Source organism: Cicer arietinum, chromosome 4, assembly GCF_000331145.2.
Source record: "Cicer arietinum cultivar CDC Frontier isolate Library 1 chromosome 4, Cicar.CDCFrontier_v2.0, whole genome shotgun sequence".
NCBI lineage: Eukaryota > Viridiplantae > Streptophyta > Magnoliopsida > Fabales > Fabaceae > Cicer > Cicer arietinum.
In genome coordinates, this window is record NC_021163.2 from 34115321 (window position 1) to 34136059 (window position 20739).

Here is a 20739-nt window from a genome sequence, read left to right on the forward strand (position 1 = left end):
TAAACGTAGACATTAAGAGATTCCCCATTCTTAATACTCGTTTAACTCTAATGGTTTTCAAATTCCACACAAAACAACTCAAACCTATTATCAGATCCAATCCACAACTCATACCAAAACACATCAATTCATTTCTCCACAGAATCCAACCATACACACACACAACAAATTTCATTAGTATTAATTAAGAACACGTCAAATACGACGAACATAAATCAACACAATCCACCACTCAAACACAACAAGTTTCATTTACTCAAAATCGTACATAAATGAGTTTAAATTCATTTTCCACGAAACATTCATCAATATAACCAAAACCTAACTCTAAGATTTTACCCATAAAGCCTTAGATTCATTTTCCCCCAAATCAACACTTCAACCCTAACAAATTCCTTTCCATACAACCACAGATAAGTCCCTAAATGCAACTAAAAGTTTGGAAGGAGCCCTTACCTTCTCGTTAGCTTTAACGTTCGATTACGGTACCGTGAGTAAATCCGGTAAAATCTCCGCTCGCAACGTCGCCTCCAAAGTTGGTTCCCTAGCACCGTAGCGTGGTAGTGAGCAACTTTCCTTTCTATCTCTTCGCGAAACGAAGCTTAGATCTAGATGAAACGGGGAGGTTTGTGTTTAACGGTTTTGAAATCCTTAACTCCGTTTTCGAATCCAAGAAGGAGGAAGGAGTTGAGAACTTGATCTTTCTCACCCACTAGCCTTGGGTTTCAATTCTCGAACTTAAAGGATGCAAAGAAAACGAAAAATGGAGGAAGGAGGGAGATGAGCGCGCGAGGGAGAGGAAGAAGATGGAAAAATCTTGTTTTCTTTCCTTTCTCTTTCTTTCATTTCTTTTTCTTTTCTTCCTTTTTCCTTCTTTCCTTTTTATATCCTTTTCTTTTCTCCCCAAACAAATATATACATATAGATATTTATATATATTTTAATTACTTTTAACAAATATCTCAAAATATCTAGATATTTGTTAAATTACCATTTCACCCATAACGCATTAAATTCTTCGTAAAAAATTCACCGCAGTTAATTTAATTTATTCATCGACGAGTAATTCTAATCGGCATCAAAATATCTTTTTGATCATATAAACTCCAAAATATTAATAACTTTGGCTAAAAAGCCTCCGAGTTCAATACCAAAATACACTAAAATACATAAAGTATACTTTAAAATTATGGGTATTACAATAACCTTTTAAATAATTTTTGTTCCTTTTCAAGGACTTATGGAGCCAAATGCGTGTGTCCATCCATTAAAGTGAAGCTCGAGCATCTCATAGGTATAAAGTTCACCGACAGGTTAGAGAAGTATTTGAGAGTCAAACTTTGTTATGGCTGCATTAAGAAGGAAGATTTCTTATAGGTTTATGACAAGATTGCGAGAAAGCTTACAACTTGGAAAGGTTGAATCTTGAATAAACCAGCTAGAGTTATGTTGGCTAACGATGTTCTCACATCTATACCCTCTTATAACATGCAAATTCAATGGTTCCCCTAATTTGTTTGTGCAAAATATAACACCCCAATTTTTAATAGCGTGAATGCATTTTATTTAAAAAACAAATTAATAAAATATTACGTCATAACACAAAGGACAAAAGTCATAAATAATTACATCATATATGCAAACAAACTAAAATAGTTTTTGGACCAATAGTCTACAATATACAAATAGAAAATACACCGAGACTATGAGACCTATCAGATATCACTTATATCCCTGGGGTATTCTCAACAGACAGTTACACAAAAGTACTGCTCCAAGAATGTTATCCCCACATGGTCACGTCAAAAAATGGAATATGGACCCACCAAACAAAAGTCAACTGTCAATATATGTTATAGATACAATCATCCTAAAACAAAATAAGTACAACCACCAAAAGAAAGACATTAAGTCCCTATACAACAAAAACTAATATGATCATCCACTAGCAACTACAGTAACAAGGGTGACCTCCATACACTTTGCAAGTTCCTTCTGACGCAATATCTCTCCTTGAAGTAACTTCCTCCTCATCATCATCCATATAAGGGTCAGTCTACTCATAAGTCAGATCCACCCACAAGATATGTGGCTTCGGCGGCGCTAGAATCTCAAAACAATCAACTACTTTAGTGACAGTCGGTAGGGGATCATTCACCGAAAGTGGAAGCTCTGACTCGACTCGCCTAGACAATCCTGCAATATCTTTTTCCACTAGCATCAACCCCTTATCCTTCCCGTCAGTCCCCGACCCAACCACTGTATCCCAGGCTCCTACGGTGGCCTCTGCCTCAACTTTAACTAATGCATCCTTTGCATCTTCCCATGCTCCATTCATCCTGAGCACCAATCCTGAGAGTATCAGATAGTCGATTCTCTCGTGAGTGAGCTTCACGAGATATACTGCCTGAACTCTCCTACATGTCCTCACTACCCTCCCCGTATAAGTAGCCCTGCTTGAGATGGGGTCGTATACCCTAACAACCGGTGAATGTCAGTCAGGGAAGTCTAACGACGTTTCCGTCGTCAAGGTAACAATCGGTAGAACGAACTCGGGTATCATTTGAGGGCAAAGCCCAATTTCCACAATAATGTAAAGAGTCACCAATCGAAATTAACAATTAACATTTAACCATTATATCACAAAGACAAACAATAACACTTAGCAATTACGGCATGATAACGAACAATAACAGAGCATGTATATACAAATATCATATTATAACAAACATGACTCGCGTGTCAAACACCCTAATGCAATGCTTATATGTCAATGCACATGATTCCGAAATTTACAAACCCTCATCGAGAGACGTAAATCATAAATGTACCGCCTTTCACAGACCAGTACTAATTATCGAGGTGCCACCTATAACAGATCATCACAATTTACTAGAGTGCAATATATCACAGACCTACGCGACAAATAAATCCTCATAAGGATAAGATGGACCAATCAACTCATAGAATCATCCCGTGGCCTATCAAGATCACCACTAATTATGAAATGCATGAGCATACTCCGACTCTTTCACAACAATCATTATGTAAATGTAGCTATTAAAAGACTCCCCTTTTAATACTCTTTACACACTAATAATTTTTCATACTTTTCACATAGATATATTATCCTCAATAAAATTCATAACATGTAGCAACATATATTATCACTCAAGAATGCATCATCACATCAATATTAATAATCACATATGCACACATCAATCATACATAAATCACATATAAGGTCATATGTGCAAACTAAAAATTTGGAAGGAGCCCTTACCTCAACTGTTACCATTACCACAATCAAACACAGCGAAAAATATTGTTCGTACCGATACCTTCCATTAAATAGTGTTTGACTTAGTCAAATTAATCCCTGAAACTTTAACTACCTTACAAACCTTTTCTTACTCATAACCCCTTTAGAGTATATTTTATTAAAATAGTTTACAATGAATAAGGACTAATAGTATTATTAACCACAACACACTTTCAACATATAAAGTATATTTTTAGAAATTAACATCCTTTAATTTTTCATTGAATTCATTAATAAGTTTACGAAACGTTTTAAATTATTTTTCTCAAAATTTTTTACACAACCACAAATTTTTCTCAAATTTGTCATAACTAATTTTTTTTCTCAAATAACTACAAGTTTGATCCACTATATTTTTTAAAGACTAAAAATTTTAAAAATTATTAATCATATGTATCCATTCTTAATCATCAGTCATAACGACTATTCTTGGAAATGCATAAACTAAGAAAAATCATTTTTCTTTAATTACCACGACAACATTAATATATCAGAGTTCTCCCCACCACTAACTACATAACCATAAATATTTATCACAATTTGTTCACAACTAAAATTTATCCAACCACAACAAAATTCCAAAATTTTATTTTGTTCGCACACCAAACTTTTAAAACCAAAAGATCTACATTTTTTTAGATAAAACTAAATAAAATGAATATTTTCTAAATCACACGTACACACACTCGACTATTAAAGCACAAAAAAATTTGAGTTAATAAAGTACTCTAAACTTTTTCTTTTTAAACTCAGTCGAAGAGTAATTAAAAGAGTAACATTTTAAATTCTAAACATGTTAATTTCAATCTAAATTTGAACTTTTTCACAACTTTAACAACTCTAATTTTTTTTTTTTGTAAAATTTCAACTTCAATTCAAATTCATTTATTTGAAAACAATTCATTACATAACTCAAACACATAAATTTCAAATTCAAACTTTCTACTCAAAACTTTCAAAGGATGAAACCTTATCAAATTAAACTTTAATTTGTAAATATCCAGATAAAAACTTTTAATAAAAGGTAATTGAAGTTTATTTTTTCTTTAAATCTTTATCACCATTGTTACTCATTTTCCATTACATAGTCATAAAAAAATGATTTAATGTTACAAAACTCCATGAATACATTTAGCTAAAATGGGTTTGTATTTCCACTCATATAACTTGAATCATTTCTAAAGCTTGCAATATATTATAACATTAGTAAATTAACTCCTCTAAAATTATTTGATCCTTCCTTTTAAATAAGCTTCTTGAGTATAAAAAAAAAGAACCTTCCCCCACAACACAAACACAAGAATATGACCTAAGAGAGAAAAAGAAACTTACAATCCATGACAATCACAAACACTACAACACCAAGATGAACAACTTTGATTCAAGGACTTTCTCCTAATTGTCTTATATTTCTTTTTGTTTTACTAATAAAAGAAGAAGAAAGTTGGAAGGAAACATAATGAGGGAAATGGGTTCGCCGGCTTACTTAACAAGCTGGGTTCCTTTTCCTATTTTTTTTTTAACTTACAAAAAAAATAAAAAAATAAACAAATATATTAATTAAATATTTAGGTATATTACTACAATCATCATTATATTATCTAATTACTCTTACACACATCACATCACTCACTTCTTAATATAATTTAATAAAAAAAATATATACTCTCGTCGTAAATCAATTGACAGGTGAATTTATCAACAACAAGTGACATTTTAAAATTTTGTTCAGTAATAAATTTTTTTATAACTTAATTAAATTATGCTCTAATTAATAATTTAATCGGTTCTCTCTCTCTCTCTCTCTCTCTCTATATATATATATATATATAAAGATAAATCAACAAATTTAATATTTTATATATATTTTATATAAGATACATCAATCTTTGTTTATAAATAATATATACATATATATATTTATATATATATATATATATATATACATATATTTTAAACATATTACTAATTCTAACAAAAATATTTTTTGGTATTTAATTCATAAAATAAAAATTAGAGTAAAGGTCTAAGCAATTCAACACAAAATATATTAAAATTGCATAAATTAGAGTTTAGAAAATTCAGGATCTTACACAAAACTTGATAATACAATGAATAATTTTTTTTTTGGCATGGTACTAATGATAAATCCATGCATATGGTGAGTTGGAAGAAAATTGTCGTCCAAAAAATGTGGGAGGCTTAAAAATTCTCTTACTGGATAAACTTGTGTGGAGTCTCTTACAAAGGGAAAATAAGCTTTGGGTTTCTCTATTGTCTGACAAATATCTAAAAAACGGTGACATTTTCTTAGATAAATCAACTTCTGGTTCGCCCACATGGAGATCTATGTCGAAGACCTTAAACCTTTTCCAAGAGGGTTACATTTTCAAAATAGGTGATGGTGATACAAATATATGGTTCAAATCGTGGGTTACCCCGACATCCTTATGCGACATTGTTTATGATATTGCAACCCAAATATTTGTGTTTGAAAATTAATGATCTTTAGGTAAATGATATAAGCAATGTTGATGACATGACTTCCATTCTACCGCTTGCGACTATTACGACAATTAAGGATATGAAGCCTTATTTTTTTTGATTCCATTAATGATATGTTTGCAAATATATTAGAAGTCATTAGAGATTATATGAAAAAGATTAGATCTTTTCTCTACTTCATACTTTTTGTGAAATGAATGATTGTGCAGACTTATTTGCAAAAATAAATACTTATATCATAAATTCTGTAATTGTAGTTCATGTGACTCCTTCTAGTTTATCTTTTATTCTTTTTGACTGAGGCTATGAGTTTATTTTTTTTTAAGAACCTAATAGTCCAATTCTTTTTCTTTTGCTTTAATTTTATTTTTTCTAATTCTCGTGTAAAAAAAAGTAAAATAAATCATGTCTATTATAAAATACCAAAATTGGGTGGGATGAACACTTTGGCAACCGGTTAACTGCCAGCTCATTAGCGCGCTATCTGAAACTATACCATAGGATCATCTTAGGCAAATTGGAAACTCCCCATATATATCAGCAAGATCAACAAAAACAAATTAGACTCCATAGGCGCACGTTAAACGAATATGACACCCACCCCGCGCATGTTAGTACGCACCCGTGCTTCACACACCGCCTTCGTCTACGATCTTTCTCTTTCTCTCCACAATACGCCTTATCCTACGCACACTTTCGTTACCTTCTTCCCTTTCTTCTCTCCCACTCCTTTTAGGGTTAAGTATTGTTCTCTTTCCTCAAAAACCTTTTCTCTCGCTCCACTCTCTCTCAGATAATTAGGGTTCCTTCGCTAATCGCTACCTTCAAATTAGCGCATGGATCACACTAACAAATCCAATCACTCCCTTTCTTACTCCACTCTCTTCAATCTTGAGGTTCGTCGCATTGGATTTCCCCTCTTTTTTTCTTTGATTTTTTTTGTGTGTGGTTATTTTGCTTTTCACCATTGTTACGTGGATTGGAGATTCTGCATGTTTTTTTAATTTTTTCTTCCATTCAGTTTTTCTGGTTGATTAAATATGTACATTATAATGAACAAATATATAGATATTTTCTACTAATTTGTTGTGTTTTGGTATTTTTTCCCCTTTCCTTTCTCTCTTTGTGATTGCATTGTTTTTTGTAGCCTTTGATGAACTTTCAACTTCCACAACAAGATGATGATTTTGATTATTATGGGAATAGTAGTCAGGATGAAGAAAGCAGAGATAGCCGAGGTAGGCATTACGCTTTTTAATTTATTTGGTCTTTTTATTTGTATTGTGTTTTCAATTAAGTGACTTGTATTACATATTTGGATTACAATGCTTATGAATAGTGGTTATGTGGCAAAGTTCACTGTTGGATGGTGTGTGACTGTTTTATTTATTTATTGAATTAAGTGTTTTGACTTGTGTATAAGTTGTATAAGTATACTATTCTATGTATCTTTGGGATGCTTCAATAAACAGGTGGTGGGGCAATAGCAAATCACAGTAACGGGAATGTGCATGTAAAGGAGGCGAATTTTTCGAAGAAGAAGAGGGTGTGGTCTCAAAACAGTGACGATGAAGACAAACAAATTTTTTACGGGACATACATGACAGAGGGGCGATATCGATCAATGCTGGGTGATCATGTTCAGAAATACAAGAGGAGGTCTAAGGATGCCTCTTCTAGCCCTGCCCAGAACCGGGGTGCTGTCCCACTTATCAAAAACAATGGATCGAAAGCTCAGAAGTTAGGGAACGATCTCCGGGGAGGACTGAATGCTGCTGAGACTTTATCTGAATGGTTATATAACTCAAATTCTCAGAAACATGGGAACCACCGTCATGCAGTTATCGTGCCACGGAATGGCACTGATAGGTTTGTTTTCATGTTCTGTTGCCTTGATAGTGTCTTTGAGCAGTGAATAATTTTTTAGGTCACAAATTACCTTCCATTTTCTAAACATTTTGCAGGGTTATGTACGAACCTTCTATTTTAGAAATTGGAGATGGTATCACATATAAGATTCCTCCGGTTTATGATAAGCTGGCTACAACACTGAACCTTCCAAGCTTCTCAGATATCCACGTGGATGAATTTTACTTGAAGGGTACCTTGGATTTGGGGTCCTTGGCTGCGATGATGGCTGCCGATAAAAGGTTAGGCAATAGAAACCGAGCAGGCATGGGGGAACCACTATCTCAATATGAATCGCTTCAGGCACGAATTAAGGCCCTGTCAGCTTCTAATTCACCTCATAAATTCAGTCTAAATGTGTCTGATATTGGTTTGAATTCATCCATTCCGGAGGGGGCTGCGGGAAGCATAAAGCGGTCTATTTTGTCTGAGGGTGGTGTTTTGCAGGTTTATTATGTAAAGGTTTTGGAAAAAGGTGACACTTACGAGGTATGCATTAGTTGGGATTATGATTCTTTTCTCATTTATCTTTATTTTCTTCCTTTTTCCTTTAAATTCAGTTTTGAGTTATAATGTTTCAGATCATTGAGCGAAGCCTACCCAAGAAGATAAAGGTAAAGAAAGATCCTGCTTCGATCGAGAAGGAGGAAACAGATAGAATTGGAAAGATTTGGGTAAACATTGTAAGAAGAGACATACCAAAGCATCATAGGAATTTTACTACTTTTCATCGAAAGCAACTCATTGATGCCAAGAGGTGCTCAGAGTACTGTCAAAGAGAGGCATGTGCTATCCCCCTACACACATTGAATTTGTGTTTTTAGCTATATAGTTCAAAGCTTATGCTGTTGGTTTTGAATTTTTCGTTTTCTGTATTTTAACTGTTTTGAATATATTTTTGTGCAGGTTAGAATGAAAGTTAGCAGATCACTTAAATGGAATAGGGGTGCTAGCATTCGAACCCGGAAACTATCTAGAGACATGTTGCTATTCTGGAAACGAATAGATAAAGAGATGGTACTTTTTAATTCCTTTGTGAAGTTTATTGATTTTGTTGATTTGCTTCCATATGCATATTTTGTTAGTTCTGCTTACTATTGTTTGTCATTTGCTGTATCAATGAAACTTTGAAACGGTAGCATAAGATAATCTTTATATTTATCTAGAAATGATTGATCTACATTACCCACAAGTCAAATTATGTTTTCAAGCTGTTCAGTTTAGATGACATTGGAGACTCAGATGAGAAACGTTATGCTCTATTTAGTAGTATATTGCACCCTGTTATTTCTGATAGAAAAGGATGGTCTTTTTGGTAGACCTGCATATCTCATAATTTGTTCTTAGATTTATTGTTGAATGTGAAAATGTCACACGTGTGTACATCCAATTTTAGAGTTGGCTTGAGTTTGTCGTAACTTTACAATATGATTCATTACAGGCTGAAGTGAGGAAAAGAGAGGAGAAAGAAGCTGCCGAAGCTTTGAGACGTGAACAGGAGCTCCGAGAAGCTAAGAGACAGCAGCAAAGGCTTAATTTTCTCATACAACAAACTGAGCTCTACAGTCACTTTATGCAGAACAAGTCAGATTTACTATCTTCGGAAGCTTTGCCTGTGGTGGAGGAAAAAACAAATGATCAAGATGCATTGTTCGACTCATCTGATGCCAGGCCTATAGAGGAGGAAGATCCAGAAGAAGCTGAATTGAAGAGAGAAGCTTTGAAGGCTGCTCAAGAAGCAGTCTCTAAGCAGAAAAAGTTGACTAGTGCTTTTGACAATGAATGTTTGAGGCTGCGCCAGGTGGGTGAAGCTGATTCACTTGTGCAGGATGTCGCAGGAGCGAGTAACATTGATTTACAAACCCCGTGAGCTCTCTCTCTCTCTCTCTCTCTCTTGTTACATGGATGTATAAAATGCACACTACATGGTCATATATAAACACCACTATCTCAATATGAATCGCTTCAGGCACGAATTAAGGCCCTGTCAGCTTCTAATTCACCTCATAAATTCAGTCTAAATGTGTCTGATATTGGTTTGAATTCATCCATTCCGGAGGGGGCTGCGGGAAGCATAAAGCGGTCTATTTTGTCTGAGGGTGGTGTTTTGCAGGTTTATTATGTAAAGGTTTTGGAAAAAGGTGACACTTACGAGGTATGCATTAGTTGGGATTATGATTCTTTTCTCATTTATCTTTATTTTCTTCCTTTTTCCTTTAAATTCAGTTTTGAGTTATAATGTTTCAGATCATTGAGCGAAGCCTACCCAAGAAGATAAAGGTAAAGAAAGATCCTGCTTCGATCGAGAAGGAGGAAACAGATAGAATTGGAAAGATTTGGGTAAACATTGTAAGAAGAGACATACCAAAGCATCATAGGAATTTTACTACTTTTCATCGAAAGCAACTCATTGATGCCAAGAGGTGCTCAGAGTACTGTCAAAGAGAGGCATGTGCTATCCCCCTACACACATTGAATTTGTGTTTTTAGCTATATAGTTCAAAGCTTATGCTGTTGGTTTTGAATTTTTCGTTTTCTGTATTTTAACTGTTTTGAATATATTTTTGTGCAGGTTAGAATGAAAGTTAGCAGATCACTTAAATGGAATAGGGGTGCTAGCATTCGAACCCGGAAACTATCTAGAGACATGTTGCTATTCTGGAAACGAATAGATAAAGAGATGGTACTTTTTAATTCCTTTGTGAAGTTTATTGATTTTGTTGATTTGCTTCCATATGCATATTTTGTTAGTTCTGCTTACTATTGTTTGTCATTTGCTGTATCAATGAAACTTTGAAACGGTAGCATAAGATAATCTTTATATTTATCTAGAAATGATTGATCTACATTACCCACAAGTCAAATTATGTTTTCAAGCTGTTCAGTTTAGATGACATTGGAGACTCAGATGAGAAACGTTATGCTCTATTTAGTAGTATATTGCACCCTGTTATTTCTGATAGAAAAGGATGGTCTTTTTGGTAGACCTGCATATCTCATAATTTGTTCTTAGATTTATTGTTGAATGTGAAAATGTCACACGTGTGTACATCCAATTTTAGAGTTGGCTTGAGTTTGTCGTAACTTTACAATATGATTCATTACAGGCTGAAGTGAGGAAAAGAGAGGAGAAAGAAGCTGCCGAAGCTTTGAGACGTGAACAGGAGCTCCGAGAAGCTAAGAGACAGCAGCAAAGGCTTAATTTTCTCATACAACAAACTGAGCTCTACAGTCACTTTATGCAGAACAAGTCAGATTTACTATCTTCGGAAGCTTTGCCTGTGGTGGAGGAAAAAACAAATGATCAAGATGCATTGTTCGACTCATCTGATGCCAGGCCTATAGAGGAGGAAGATCCAGAAGAAGCTGAATTGAAGAGAGAAGCTTTGAAGGCTGCTCAAGAAGCAGTCTCTAAGCAGAAAAAGTTGACTAGTGCTTTTGACAATGAATGTTTGAGGCTGCGCCAGGTGGGTGAAGCTGATTCACTTGTGCAGGATGTCGCAGGAGCGAGTAACATTGATTTACAAACCCCGTGAGCTCTCTCTCTCTCTCTCTCTCTCTTGTTACATGGATGTATAAAATGCACACTACATGGTCATATATAAACGTGTATTTGCATATTTATGTATTTTTCAACTTGATGTTATTGAGGAGTGTGAAGTTTGGCAATAGCATGTCTACTTAAATATTGTGTTGTGACATTACAGATCAACCATGCCGGTGGCATCCACAGTTCAAACACCTGAATTATTTAAAGGTGTTCTAAAAGAATACCAGCTGAAAGGTCTCCAATGGCTAGTTAATTGTTATGAGCAGGTTCTGGAGCAATCCAAAATAATTTCCTCATGATTTTATTTATTTGTTTCTTGTTCCGTTATCCCCCCTCTTTTGTGTTGTTAATTTCAATGTTTTTGTCATCTTCCAGGGTTTAAATGGTATACTTGCTGATGAGATGGGACTTGGAAAAACCATACAGGCTATGGCTTTTTTAGCCCATTTAGCTGAGGTAAGCTATTGAAACTTGGTCTTTTGTGGATCTTGTGACATGATTTTAACTTGTGTGTCTCATGCAGGAGAAAAACATATGGGGGCCTTTTCTGGTTGTTGCACCTGCTTCTGTATTAAACAATTGGAATGAGGAACTCGAGCGCTTCTGCCCTGAACTCAAAAGACTTCCATATTGGGGAGGGCTTTCAGAGAGAACAGTACTTAGGAAAAGTATTAACCCAAAGGATCTATATCGTAGGTAATGTTAATTTCTGACGCATTTCTTTTTCCTTGATAAAACTGGTGGCAGTAATAATTTGTTTCTTGGCTAGATGATAGTTATATTCCTAGGTTGATGTTTCTGAAAATCTTCATAGCTGAAATTACTATGGTAGCTTGTAACACCCGAAATATATATTTTGTTGATAGCACAAACTCCTGAGAAAAGGTGTTGATGTGTTCCATAAAAGTAGAAGACTTAAACTCAATTCAAGGTTCTTTCTTTCTATAGAAGAATCATATCTGCACTGTTTTTTTTATCAGTTATTCTTTCTATTTTATAGTTTAGTGGGTTATCTGTGCTGGAAATGTGAACCATATTTTTTTTGTATAATTCAGACAAGACCCTCTCATATGGCTGTGGCCTGTGACTGTGGGGATGAAAAAGATATTGTTTACTATATTATTGTTTCAGATTCTAATGTTTGGTTGTGGGAATGGAAAGAAACTATTGTGCAAATCCAACCATGTTTTTCTTTGAGGAAAAAATCCAACCTTAGATGGTGGGTCAATGTGGAATCTAGATGCTATTAAAAGAGGAAAAATAGATCGCAGGAGAGTTTTTGCTTTTAACTATAAAATACACCAAACTATATGGGTAGTAGTATCGAGTATTGACCAACTCTTGTGGGCTTGAAGAGGAAATGTGTATTATCTCAGCTTTAAGACAAAAAGGCCTGTGTGATGTGGTGTGTTAATCATCCTATTCGTTAGCTTCCAGCCTTCCACCTTAATAGGCTGATAATATAGGTTAATTAGAGTTTTGTAGTAAGTTGACGAGTTTGTTAGGTGGTTGTTAATGGTTGTTATTTTGGTTATTCATAGAAAGTCTTTCAATAGCCCTCAATTGGCAGAGTTGAAAGATAGCTTTTGAAGAATTAATTTGTGACTAGAGAATTATCTAGTATGAAAGGGGAGTGCCCCTTTGGGGTAGAATTGAGTGCAAGGTTATCTTCTTCATTGTAAACCTTTTGTATCTTCTCTTTCCACTTGTACTATAGGAATAAAGATCATTCATCTGTTTATAATCTTTATCTTATTTATTCATTTGAGTCTGTTTCACACCATTATTCTAGGAATTCTTTCTTGCTCGAAGAAATGATTGTAGCATGTTATTAGAGCTAAATGGTAGAGTGGATCTCTGCGTTGCCCTTGCATCCAGCCCAAAGGGATCTTTTATAGGGCGCCATGACATAGAACAATTCCACTGCTAGACTAAATGTTGCAGAGATGGCACTAGACATGTGATCACCGTATAATAGTGCTTTTAACCAAGTAGTCAAGAGTTATTCTTACTGCTGCCCATTCTTCATTAAATTTCAACACTTAGTACAGTAGTCAGTGCATGATCCACATGTCAATCCCTAAAGCTCCTGATTTGGGGGGAGGGGGGATTGCATTACTACTATTAGTGACAAAATTATTCATAAACCTCAACAATCAAAGTTAAGAAAACGGTTTGGAACGTAAAAATAGTAATCAAAAGGGGGATCCCCTTGATAGTATATATGTTTGGTGGGTGTTAACATGTTATTTATTTTCAGTGTGTCTTGATTTCTAACTTTGAAGTTCTGATACCTGAGGCATACAATATGTTGGTTCTTGCTTGTTGTTGGCTAATTCTTGTAATTAATCTTTTGGACTTTGGGAATCTATTTGAGAGAAGCTTTAAATTAGTATGCATTGGAGGTCTTTCGACTCTCCATGTATTTCCAAACACACTTGTTTCTTCTCACCCTTCTGACAGCTTTGGTTACTACTCTTTTTTTTGTTTACCAGGGAAGCTAAATTCCACATTCTCATTACAAGCTATCAGCTATTAGTAACTGATGAGAAGTTTTTTCGTCGCGTGAAATGGCAGTACATGGTTTTAGATGAAGCCCAGGCAATCAAAAGTGCAAACAGGTTTTATATAATTTCTGTTTTTGAATTGCGCAAGGCATAAATATCTGTTATTGATCATTGTTCTTGACCAATGTTTTCCCTATTAGAAAACTGTAACTAATCATGGTGCATTTTTTCTTAGATTTGAATTGTGTAAAATTTTATTTATAATGCACTTGCTGATTATGCTGTTATTTTAAATATCTAATGGTCGTAATTGAGTTTATATTATTATCTGTGTCGTGATTCTTCTACTTATTAAACTTCTCTTGATCTAACAGTATAAGATGGAAGACACTTCTCAGCTTTAATTGTCGGAATCGTCTACTGCTGACTGGTACACCTATTCAGAATAATATGGCAGAGTTGTGGGCTCTTCTTCACTTCATTATGCCAACTTTATTTGACAGCCACGAGCAGTTTAATGAGTGGTTCTCAAAAGGGTAAATATTCATCATTAATGTCCATTGGATAATATAGTTAATTTAACTTCAATCTTACAGTCTTTTATGACCAATCATATGCCAGAATTGAGAATCATGCAGAACATGGGGGTACTTTGAATGAGCACCAGCTTAATAGATTGGTAAGTTTTCCTTTCCCGTGTTATATTCATAGTAAGCCTATGAGTAAGATGTTCTACTATATTATATTGAAATTGTTTAAAAATATTGTAATATTTTATGATTGGACCTTTGGTAGACACTATTTAGGCCTGTGTAGCCTTTTTGTGGAATGAGGAAGAGTTGCATTGGGTTTTGCATTCATGGTAAACTATTATTGTACTGCTGGTCTATGTTGTTGTGTGTAAATGGATAGACCTCCCCCAACTTGGTATGGTTTCCAAAGTATCCCTCATTCCCACAGTGCTGTTCTTGCCTTTGTAGGACGTTAATTTTTTATATTTGCTACATTCATGTATACATAGTTTATGTCTTGTGATAGATGATGTTTCAGAATGTGATGATTGAAGCTATATACCCTTATATTTATTATCGCGTCTAATTAATTTAGCTAGTTGTTTTAAGTCTGTTATATTTTTTCTTACAAATTTTTGGTTGTGTTTTGTTTTCCTCTGGTAAACAGCATTCAATTTTAAAACCTTTCATGCTACGACGTGTTAAAAAAGATGTAGTTTCTGAGTTGACTAGAAAAACTGAGGTTATGGTGCATTGCAAGTTGAGTTCTCGGCAGCAGGCTTTCTATCAAGCAATTAAGAACAAGATATCTCTTGCTGAACTGTTTGATAGTAATCGTGGGCAGCTTAACGAGAAGAAAATTCTGAATTTGATGAATATTGTTATTCAACTGAGAAAGGTAGATCAATAGTCCACGTCATCTTACTTTTTATTCCCCTTTCCATTTTATTGGATTAAATTTTGCTTCAATCATTTCATTTTGGAATATAATTTTTAGTGGTATGTGTTCCATGCCTCCTCCTTCCAAAAGAAGGTTGTCTGTAATAAATATTTCTTTTGAAATATGGTAGGTTTGCAACCATCCAGAGTTGTTCGAAAGGAGTGAGGGAAGCACATACTATTACTTTGGTGAAATTCCAAATTCCCTTTCACCTCCTCCATTTGGAGAGTTGGAGGATGTATACTATTCTGGAGGTCTCAACCCCATATCATATCAGGTACTTCCTCAAACCTTGTCTGTTATACCAAAAGTCAAAACATTCAATTTCATTATTTGCTTTTCTCTTTTCTGGCTATCTCGAGTTTTTTAGTTAATTAAATGAATATATTAATAAGAGTATAGAATCACAAGTAGAATATTAAACAGTATGTTTGGTGCCATAAGGCTTGTGTTTACAGAATCCTTGAAGTGCAAAGAAGTGTGTAAACTAAATTCAAACTTCTCTGCACCAGTTCTTATAAAATTAGGTCGTTCCAATAAAAAACACATAAGTGTAATCTAGGGAGTGTCTGCATTACATAAAATTGTCTTGTATATTATCGAAACTATCTCTGCAGTCAAAGCAAGTTCATCTCATGGCCGAGATTCAGTGTTCCCCAATAGCGGCTATTGTGCTATAGTGTAACAAAATTTGAATAAATCTTTATTGTTCGGCGATACACTATTTAGTACAAAGAGTTGTCAAATAGCGGCTATTGCGGTGTTATTGCATTGTAGCATAGCAGATTTTAAACGAACAGCTATTTTTGCAATCCAAGATTGACAACACAGCCAAGGTTCTTTTTTATTTATTTATTTAATTCTTAAAAAGTCAAGAGTCAGGACCATGTTCAAATTTTCTACCTGTTACTTTGTATGGCAATTTGGTATCTTTATGTTTTAGAAAGTCTTCATTTTAATTTTAGATTTCATTATACATCAGCCATTGGGTTGGTTATGAGTCTTGTGACCATAAGCTGCTCTGTAGGCAAAGGACAACTGTTATTAGACTTGTTAATGGATTTTCTTGAAGACATGACAGTAAAGTTGAGTGAAATTGGGGTTGTGTTGAACTTTTATGTTATTTCATAATTTCCTCCCTATATGCAAGTTTATCTGAGAACTAAGACAACTAACATAGACACAATATGAAATAGGATTATTGGTACTAGACAGTGGCAGGGTTAAGGTTATGAAGAATGAAGAGCAAATATTATAGATGCTGCACACTAAATTCTAATACTCTCTTCTATCAAAGCATGAAATTGACTTTTTTTTGTATATCCTACTCCATTAGGTTATTATCCTCCTTTTTTCTAATCACATGTTCCTCCTTCTCCCGTTCCTCCCTTTAATTTTTGTAGATACCAAAACTTGTCTATAAGGAGATTATGCAAAGCTCTGAGACTCTCAGTTCAGCTGTTGGCCGTGGTGTCTCCAGAGAAACTTTTCAGAAACATTTTAATATTTTTAGACCGGAAAATGTCCATCGATCTATTTTCTCAGAAAAAACAAATGTTAAAAGCGGAAACTTCGGTTTTACCCATTTGATGGATTTGTCTCCTCAAGAGGTGGCATTTTTGGCCACTGGTTCTTTCATGGAGCGACTACTATTCTCTATGATGAGATCAGAACAAAGTTTCATTGATGAAATTGGAGACTTCCTTACGGAATACGTTGTAGATGATCCTGAGTGTAATTTCCTTGAAAAAGATACAGTGAGAGCTGTTACAAGAATGTTAATGCTGCCATTGAGATCTGAGACCAAGTTTCTTCAAAATCAATTTGCAACTAGGCTGCTCTCAAGTGCTCCTTTTGAGGGCTTGGTGGTTTCACACCAGGATAGGCTTTTATCTAATGCAAGGCTTCTTCACTCAGCATACACATATATCCCACCAACAAGAGCTCCCCCTGTATGTGATAATACTTTAATTATGTCCAGTCTTTAGTTATTTCCTTCAGAACAATTGGCTTTAGTTTTTCCGAAATGGTAACTAATTATGGAGCATTTTACTTTTTTGTTCATTATAGATTGGTGCTCACTGCTCTGATAGAAACTTCTCTTATAAAAAGATTGAAGATTTACACGATCCTTGGGTTAAGAGGCTTTTTGTGGGATTTGCACGTACATCTGACTGTAATGGGCCTAGAAAGCCTGGTCACCATCATCTTCATCATTTAATTCAAGAGATAGATTCTGATATACCTGTTTCACAGCCTGCACTGCAGTTAACTCACAGTATTTTTGGCTCCTCACCACCTATGCGGAATTTTGACCCAGCAAAATTGCTCACTGTAAGTGGTATTCTTGAGTGCAAAAACACTGGGTGGTTCTCAACTATTGCACTGAATTGATTATTTTCTGTTGCATAATGTAGGACTCTGGGAAGCTTCAAACACTTGATATATTACTGAAACGATTACGGGCAGGAAATCATCGTATTCTCTTGTTTGCCCAGATGACTAAGATGCTGAATATTTTGGAGGTATTGTTGAACTTGATCCTTTTGAAATTGGTATTGTATAAATGATCTCTGTTTTATGTCCGAATGTGTTCAAATATGTCAGACTCAGATAAATAGAGGGATATAGTTATTGTTATTACAAGAACACCTTGGTGTCAGTTCATTTTTCTTCAAGATGACAGTTACATGGAATTGACTTGGGATGGTACCTAGAAAGTTGAACTTTTCTCCTTGTTAAAGCAGTTAAATGAGTTGGATATGATTTTCCTTTTGTTTTTTTATTTAAGGGTGAAGTTATATTTATACAAGCAGCATTGTCCTTGTACATGTTATTTCGTTGCTTCTTACTTTGATGGTTTTATTTCATCTTTTACGGTTTACAAGTGGTTTAATTTTTTTTGCAGGACTATATGAACTACAGAAAATATAAGTATTTTAGACTTGATGGGTCATCTACAATTCAGGATCGTAGAGACATGGTCAAGGACTTCCAACAAAGGTAATTTCTATGTTGTCATGTAATGGTGATACTCTACTTTGGTCAGACTACTGAACATGATTATTTCTTTATATATTTGATTATGTTTTTCTTAATATGTTTGTTGCAGGAGTGATATTTTTGTGTTCTTATTGAGTACAAGAGCTGGTGGATTGGGTATCAACTTGACAGCTGCTGACACAGTCATATTTTATGAGAGTGATTGGAATCCTACATTGGATTTGCAGGCAATGGATAGAGCTCATCGTTTGGGTCAGACAAGAGATGTTAGTTCCACTTTCTTCTTCCAAGTGTATTCATCTGTTAATATTATGGATGCCATGTTGCATGAATTATTAAAATCTCTAGTGAAATAGTCTATAATATATGACTTCCTTGGATATTACACTGGCTCCAGGGACAAATGGAGGGGCAGGAAGGCAAGGGTCCTAGCCCCCCTCCCTCCTCACAATTTTGTAACGTGTATATATATAGATGTTAATTTTCGTACATTGTCAGTATAAAAAGTTGTACACTGTCAATATATCACAATTCACAACTGTCTATATATATGACTTTAGAAGTAATTATGATAAAAGTCAAACTTTTTAGATCTAACGGTTGGTTATGATTTGATTGATTGTGAAAAAACCTTTACACTAATGGTGTTATATAAATTAAATCCATATATATATATATATATTATACGATTATTATTATTGTTATTATATATTATAAGCAAATTAATATTATTATATTATCAACATATATATTATTTAAATTTGGAAGAGACAACTCTTAAATGTGCAAGGGATTATTCTCCACAATTGCTCAGAGAATACAAAAAAATAATTGTATATAATTTATTATTAATTTTTTGGCCCATGTATAGTATTTTTCTGGACCGTCCCTTTACTGTTTCCTTGTTTTCCTTTCTCCGTCTGAATCAAACCTATTTTACTTCTGATGTAGCAATGAGTTTCTAAAGGATCTGCTTACTGTTTTGGTTCTAAACTAATTTTATATGTATTTTGAAACTTGTAGGTTACTGTTTACCGACTTATATGTAAAGAGACAGTTGAAGAGAAGATTCTTCTTAGAGCAAGTCAAAAAAGTACTGTTCAGAACCTTGTCATGACTGGTGGTTCAGTTGGTGGTGATCTTTTAGCTCCTGAGGATGTTGTATCTTTGCTTCTGGATGATGTCCAATTGCAACAGAAATTAAAGGAAATCCCTCTCCAGGTTAGTTAAATCTTGTCGACCGAGATTCCTTATTTTACAATAAGGAAAAGTACGAGTTCCAGAATTTGCAAACAATGAGACTCTTTATAATTATATCTGACTTCACTTATCCTATTTATATCCGACTTCACTTATCCTTCCAGGTAAAGGATAGGCAAAAGAGAAAACCATCTATGAAGGGCATTCGGGTAAACGAAGATGGTGATGCATCTCTGGAAGATTTGACAAACTCTGCAGCTCAGAGTACTACAGATTATGATGCTTTCGTGGATCCAGAGGGGCAAAAGTCTAGTAATAAAAAGGTAAAATTGTACTTGTTAAATTATTGGTGTCTAGTGTTTGAATCTCATCTGAACTAATGCATATGGTAATTAACTGTTAAGTTTGTAGTGGAACTTTTGTTTCTTGTTTGCAATTGAGGATCTATTTCATGATAAATCATCCTGTGGCTTGAAGTTACCTTTCTAGGTGCTTTTGATTTGTTGCATTTCAGGTCATCTGAATTGTTGCTTGCAGAAAGTGAGAATAAATAATTCCATAAATGGGAAGCTCGCTTCGACTTTAATTAATTAAAACAGATGGGTAGGGTATTTTATGGAAAAAACAAGAGATAAAGAAGTGGTTTCAAAGAATCTGAGTAAAAGTTATGGTTTTGTGCTAATTGTTTATAACATTGCAGACTTTATAGATTGGTTATAAAAATTTCAAGAAAAATAAACAAGTGATATTATGTCATGTTAAAGAAAATTCAGTCCCCCTTTCCTCCAAAAGAATAAAGAAAACAAGGAAAAAAGATAAAGATTCATCCAATGAGCTTTACATCTAAAAAAGATGGACATAGTATAAGCATTTAGAGGGTTTATCTGAAATTTCCAAAGCGAGAAGTTTCTTTGTTCTTGTGAAGTTGTAAGTGGTTTATCTCTTTGGGGGCAATATCAAAGCAAATAAATTTAGAAGTGCTAGTAAGATGGGGTGTGAGGGTTGGTACATTTGGTTGGATCAAGAGGCTTGCATCTTTATTGGTATAGGATTACTCTCTTAACATGGAAACTTATGTTTTGGTCCTTTCTATTTTGGAGAATATCCGTTATGAACTTCCGTGTGGGTTATAGTCACAAGTTTAGAATCTAGACACGATAGACTTTTATTTCGACCTATGTTGAAAGTCAGAAGGAAGTTTATCTTTGATAGAATTTCTTAACTAACACAGTTTTTCTCGTATATTGGTCGTATAGGATGGAATGAAATGAAATGGATAACATATTTTTCAA

General features: G+C 34.4%; 1 protein-coding gene across 1 annotated transcript; it reads left to right on the forward strand.

Annotated features, from left to right (window-relative positions):
- The first annotated feature begins 6370 nt into the window (after positions 1-6370).
- LOC101496432 (chromatin-remodeling ATPase INO80-like) lies at positions 6371-20673 on the forward strand. Its single transcript, XM_073367237.1, has 22 exons — positions 6371-6723; positions 6975-7065; positions 7300-7696; positions 7792-8224; positions 8317-8517; positions 8642-8752; positions 9177-9601; positions 11443-11551; positions 11661-11741; positions 11809-11981; positions 13781-13906; positions 14167-14328; positions 14414-14471; positions 14972-15202; positions 15375-15521; positions 16648-17196; positions 17315-17578; positions 17662-17769; positions 18153-18247; positions 18357-18513; positions 19271-19468; positions 19612-20673. Exons 1-22 carry the CDS (start codon positions 6664-6666, stop codon positions 19825-19827), a joined length of 4392 nt encoding a protein of 1463 aa, XP_073223338.1. The 5' UTR covers positions 6371-6663; the 3' UTR covers positions 19828-20673.
- Positions 20674-20739: the final 66 nt, after the last annotated feature.

Coding starts and splice junctions, on each gene's coding strand:
- LOC101496432 (XM_073367237.1), top strand. CDS start 6,664: ATGGATCACACTAACAAATCCAATCACTCCCTTTCTTACTCCACTCTC. Junction 8,753..9,176: donor AACGAATAGATAAAGAGATG/GTACTTTTTAAT, acceptor GATTCATTACAG/GCTGAAGTGAGGAAAAGAGA. Junction 11,742..11,808: donor TTTTAGCCCATTTAGCTGAG/GTAAGCTATTGA, acceptor TGTCTCATGCAG/GAGAAAAACATATGGGGGCC.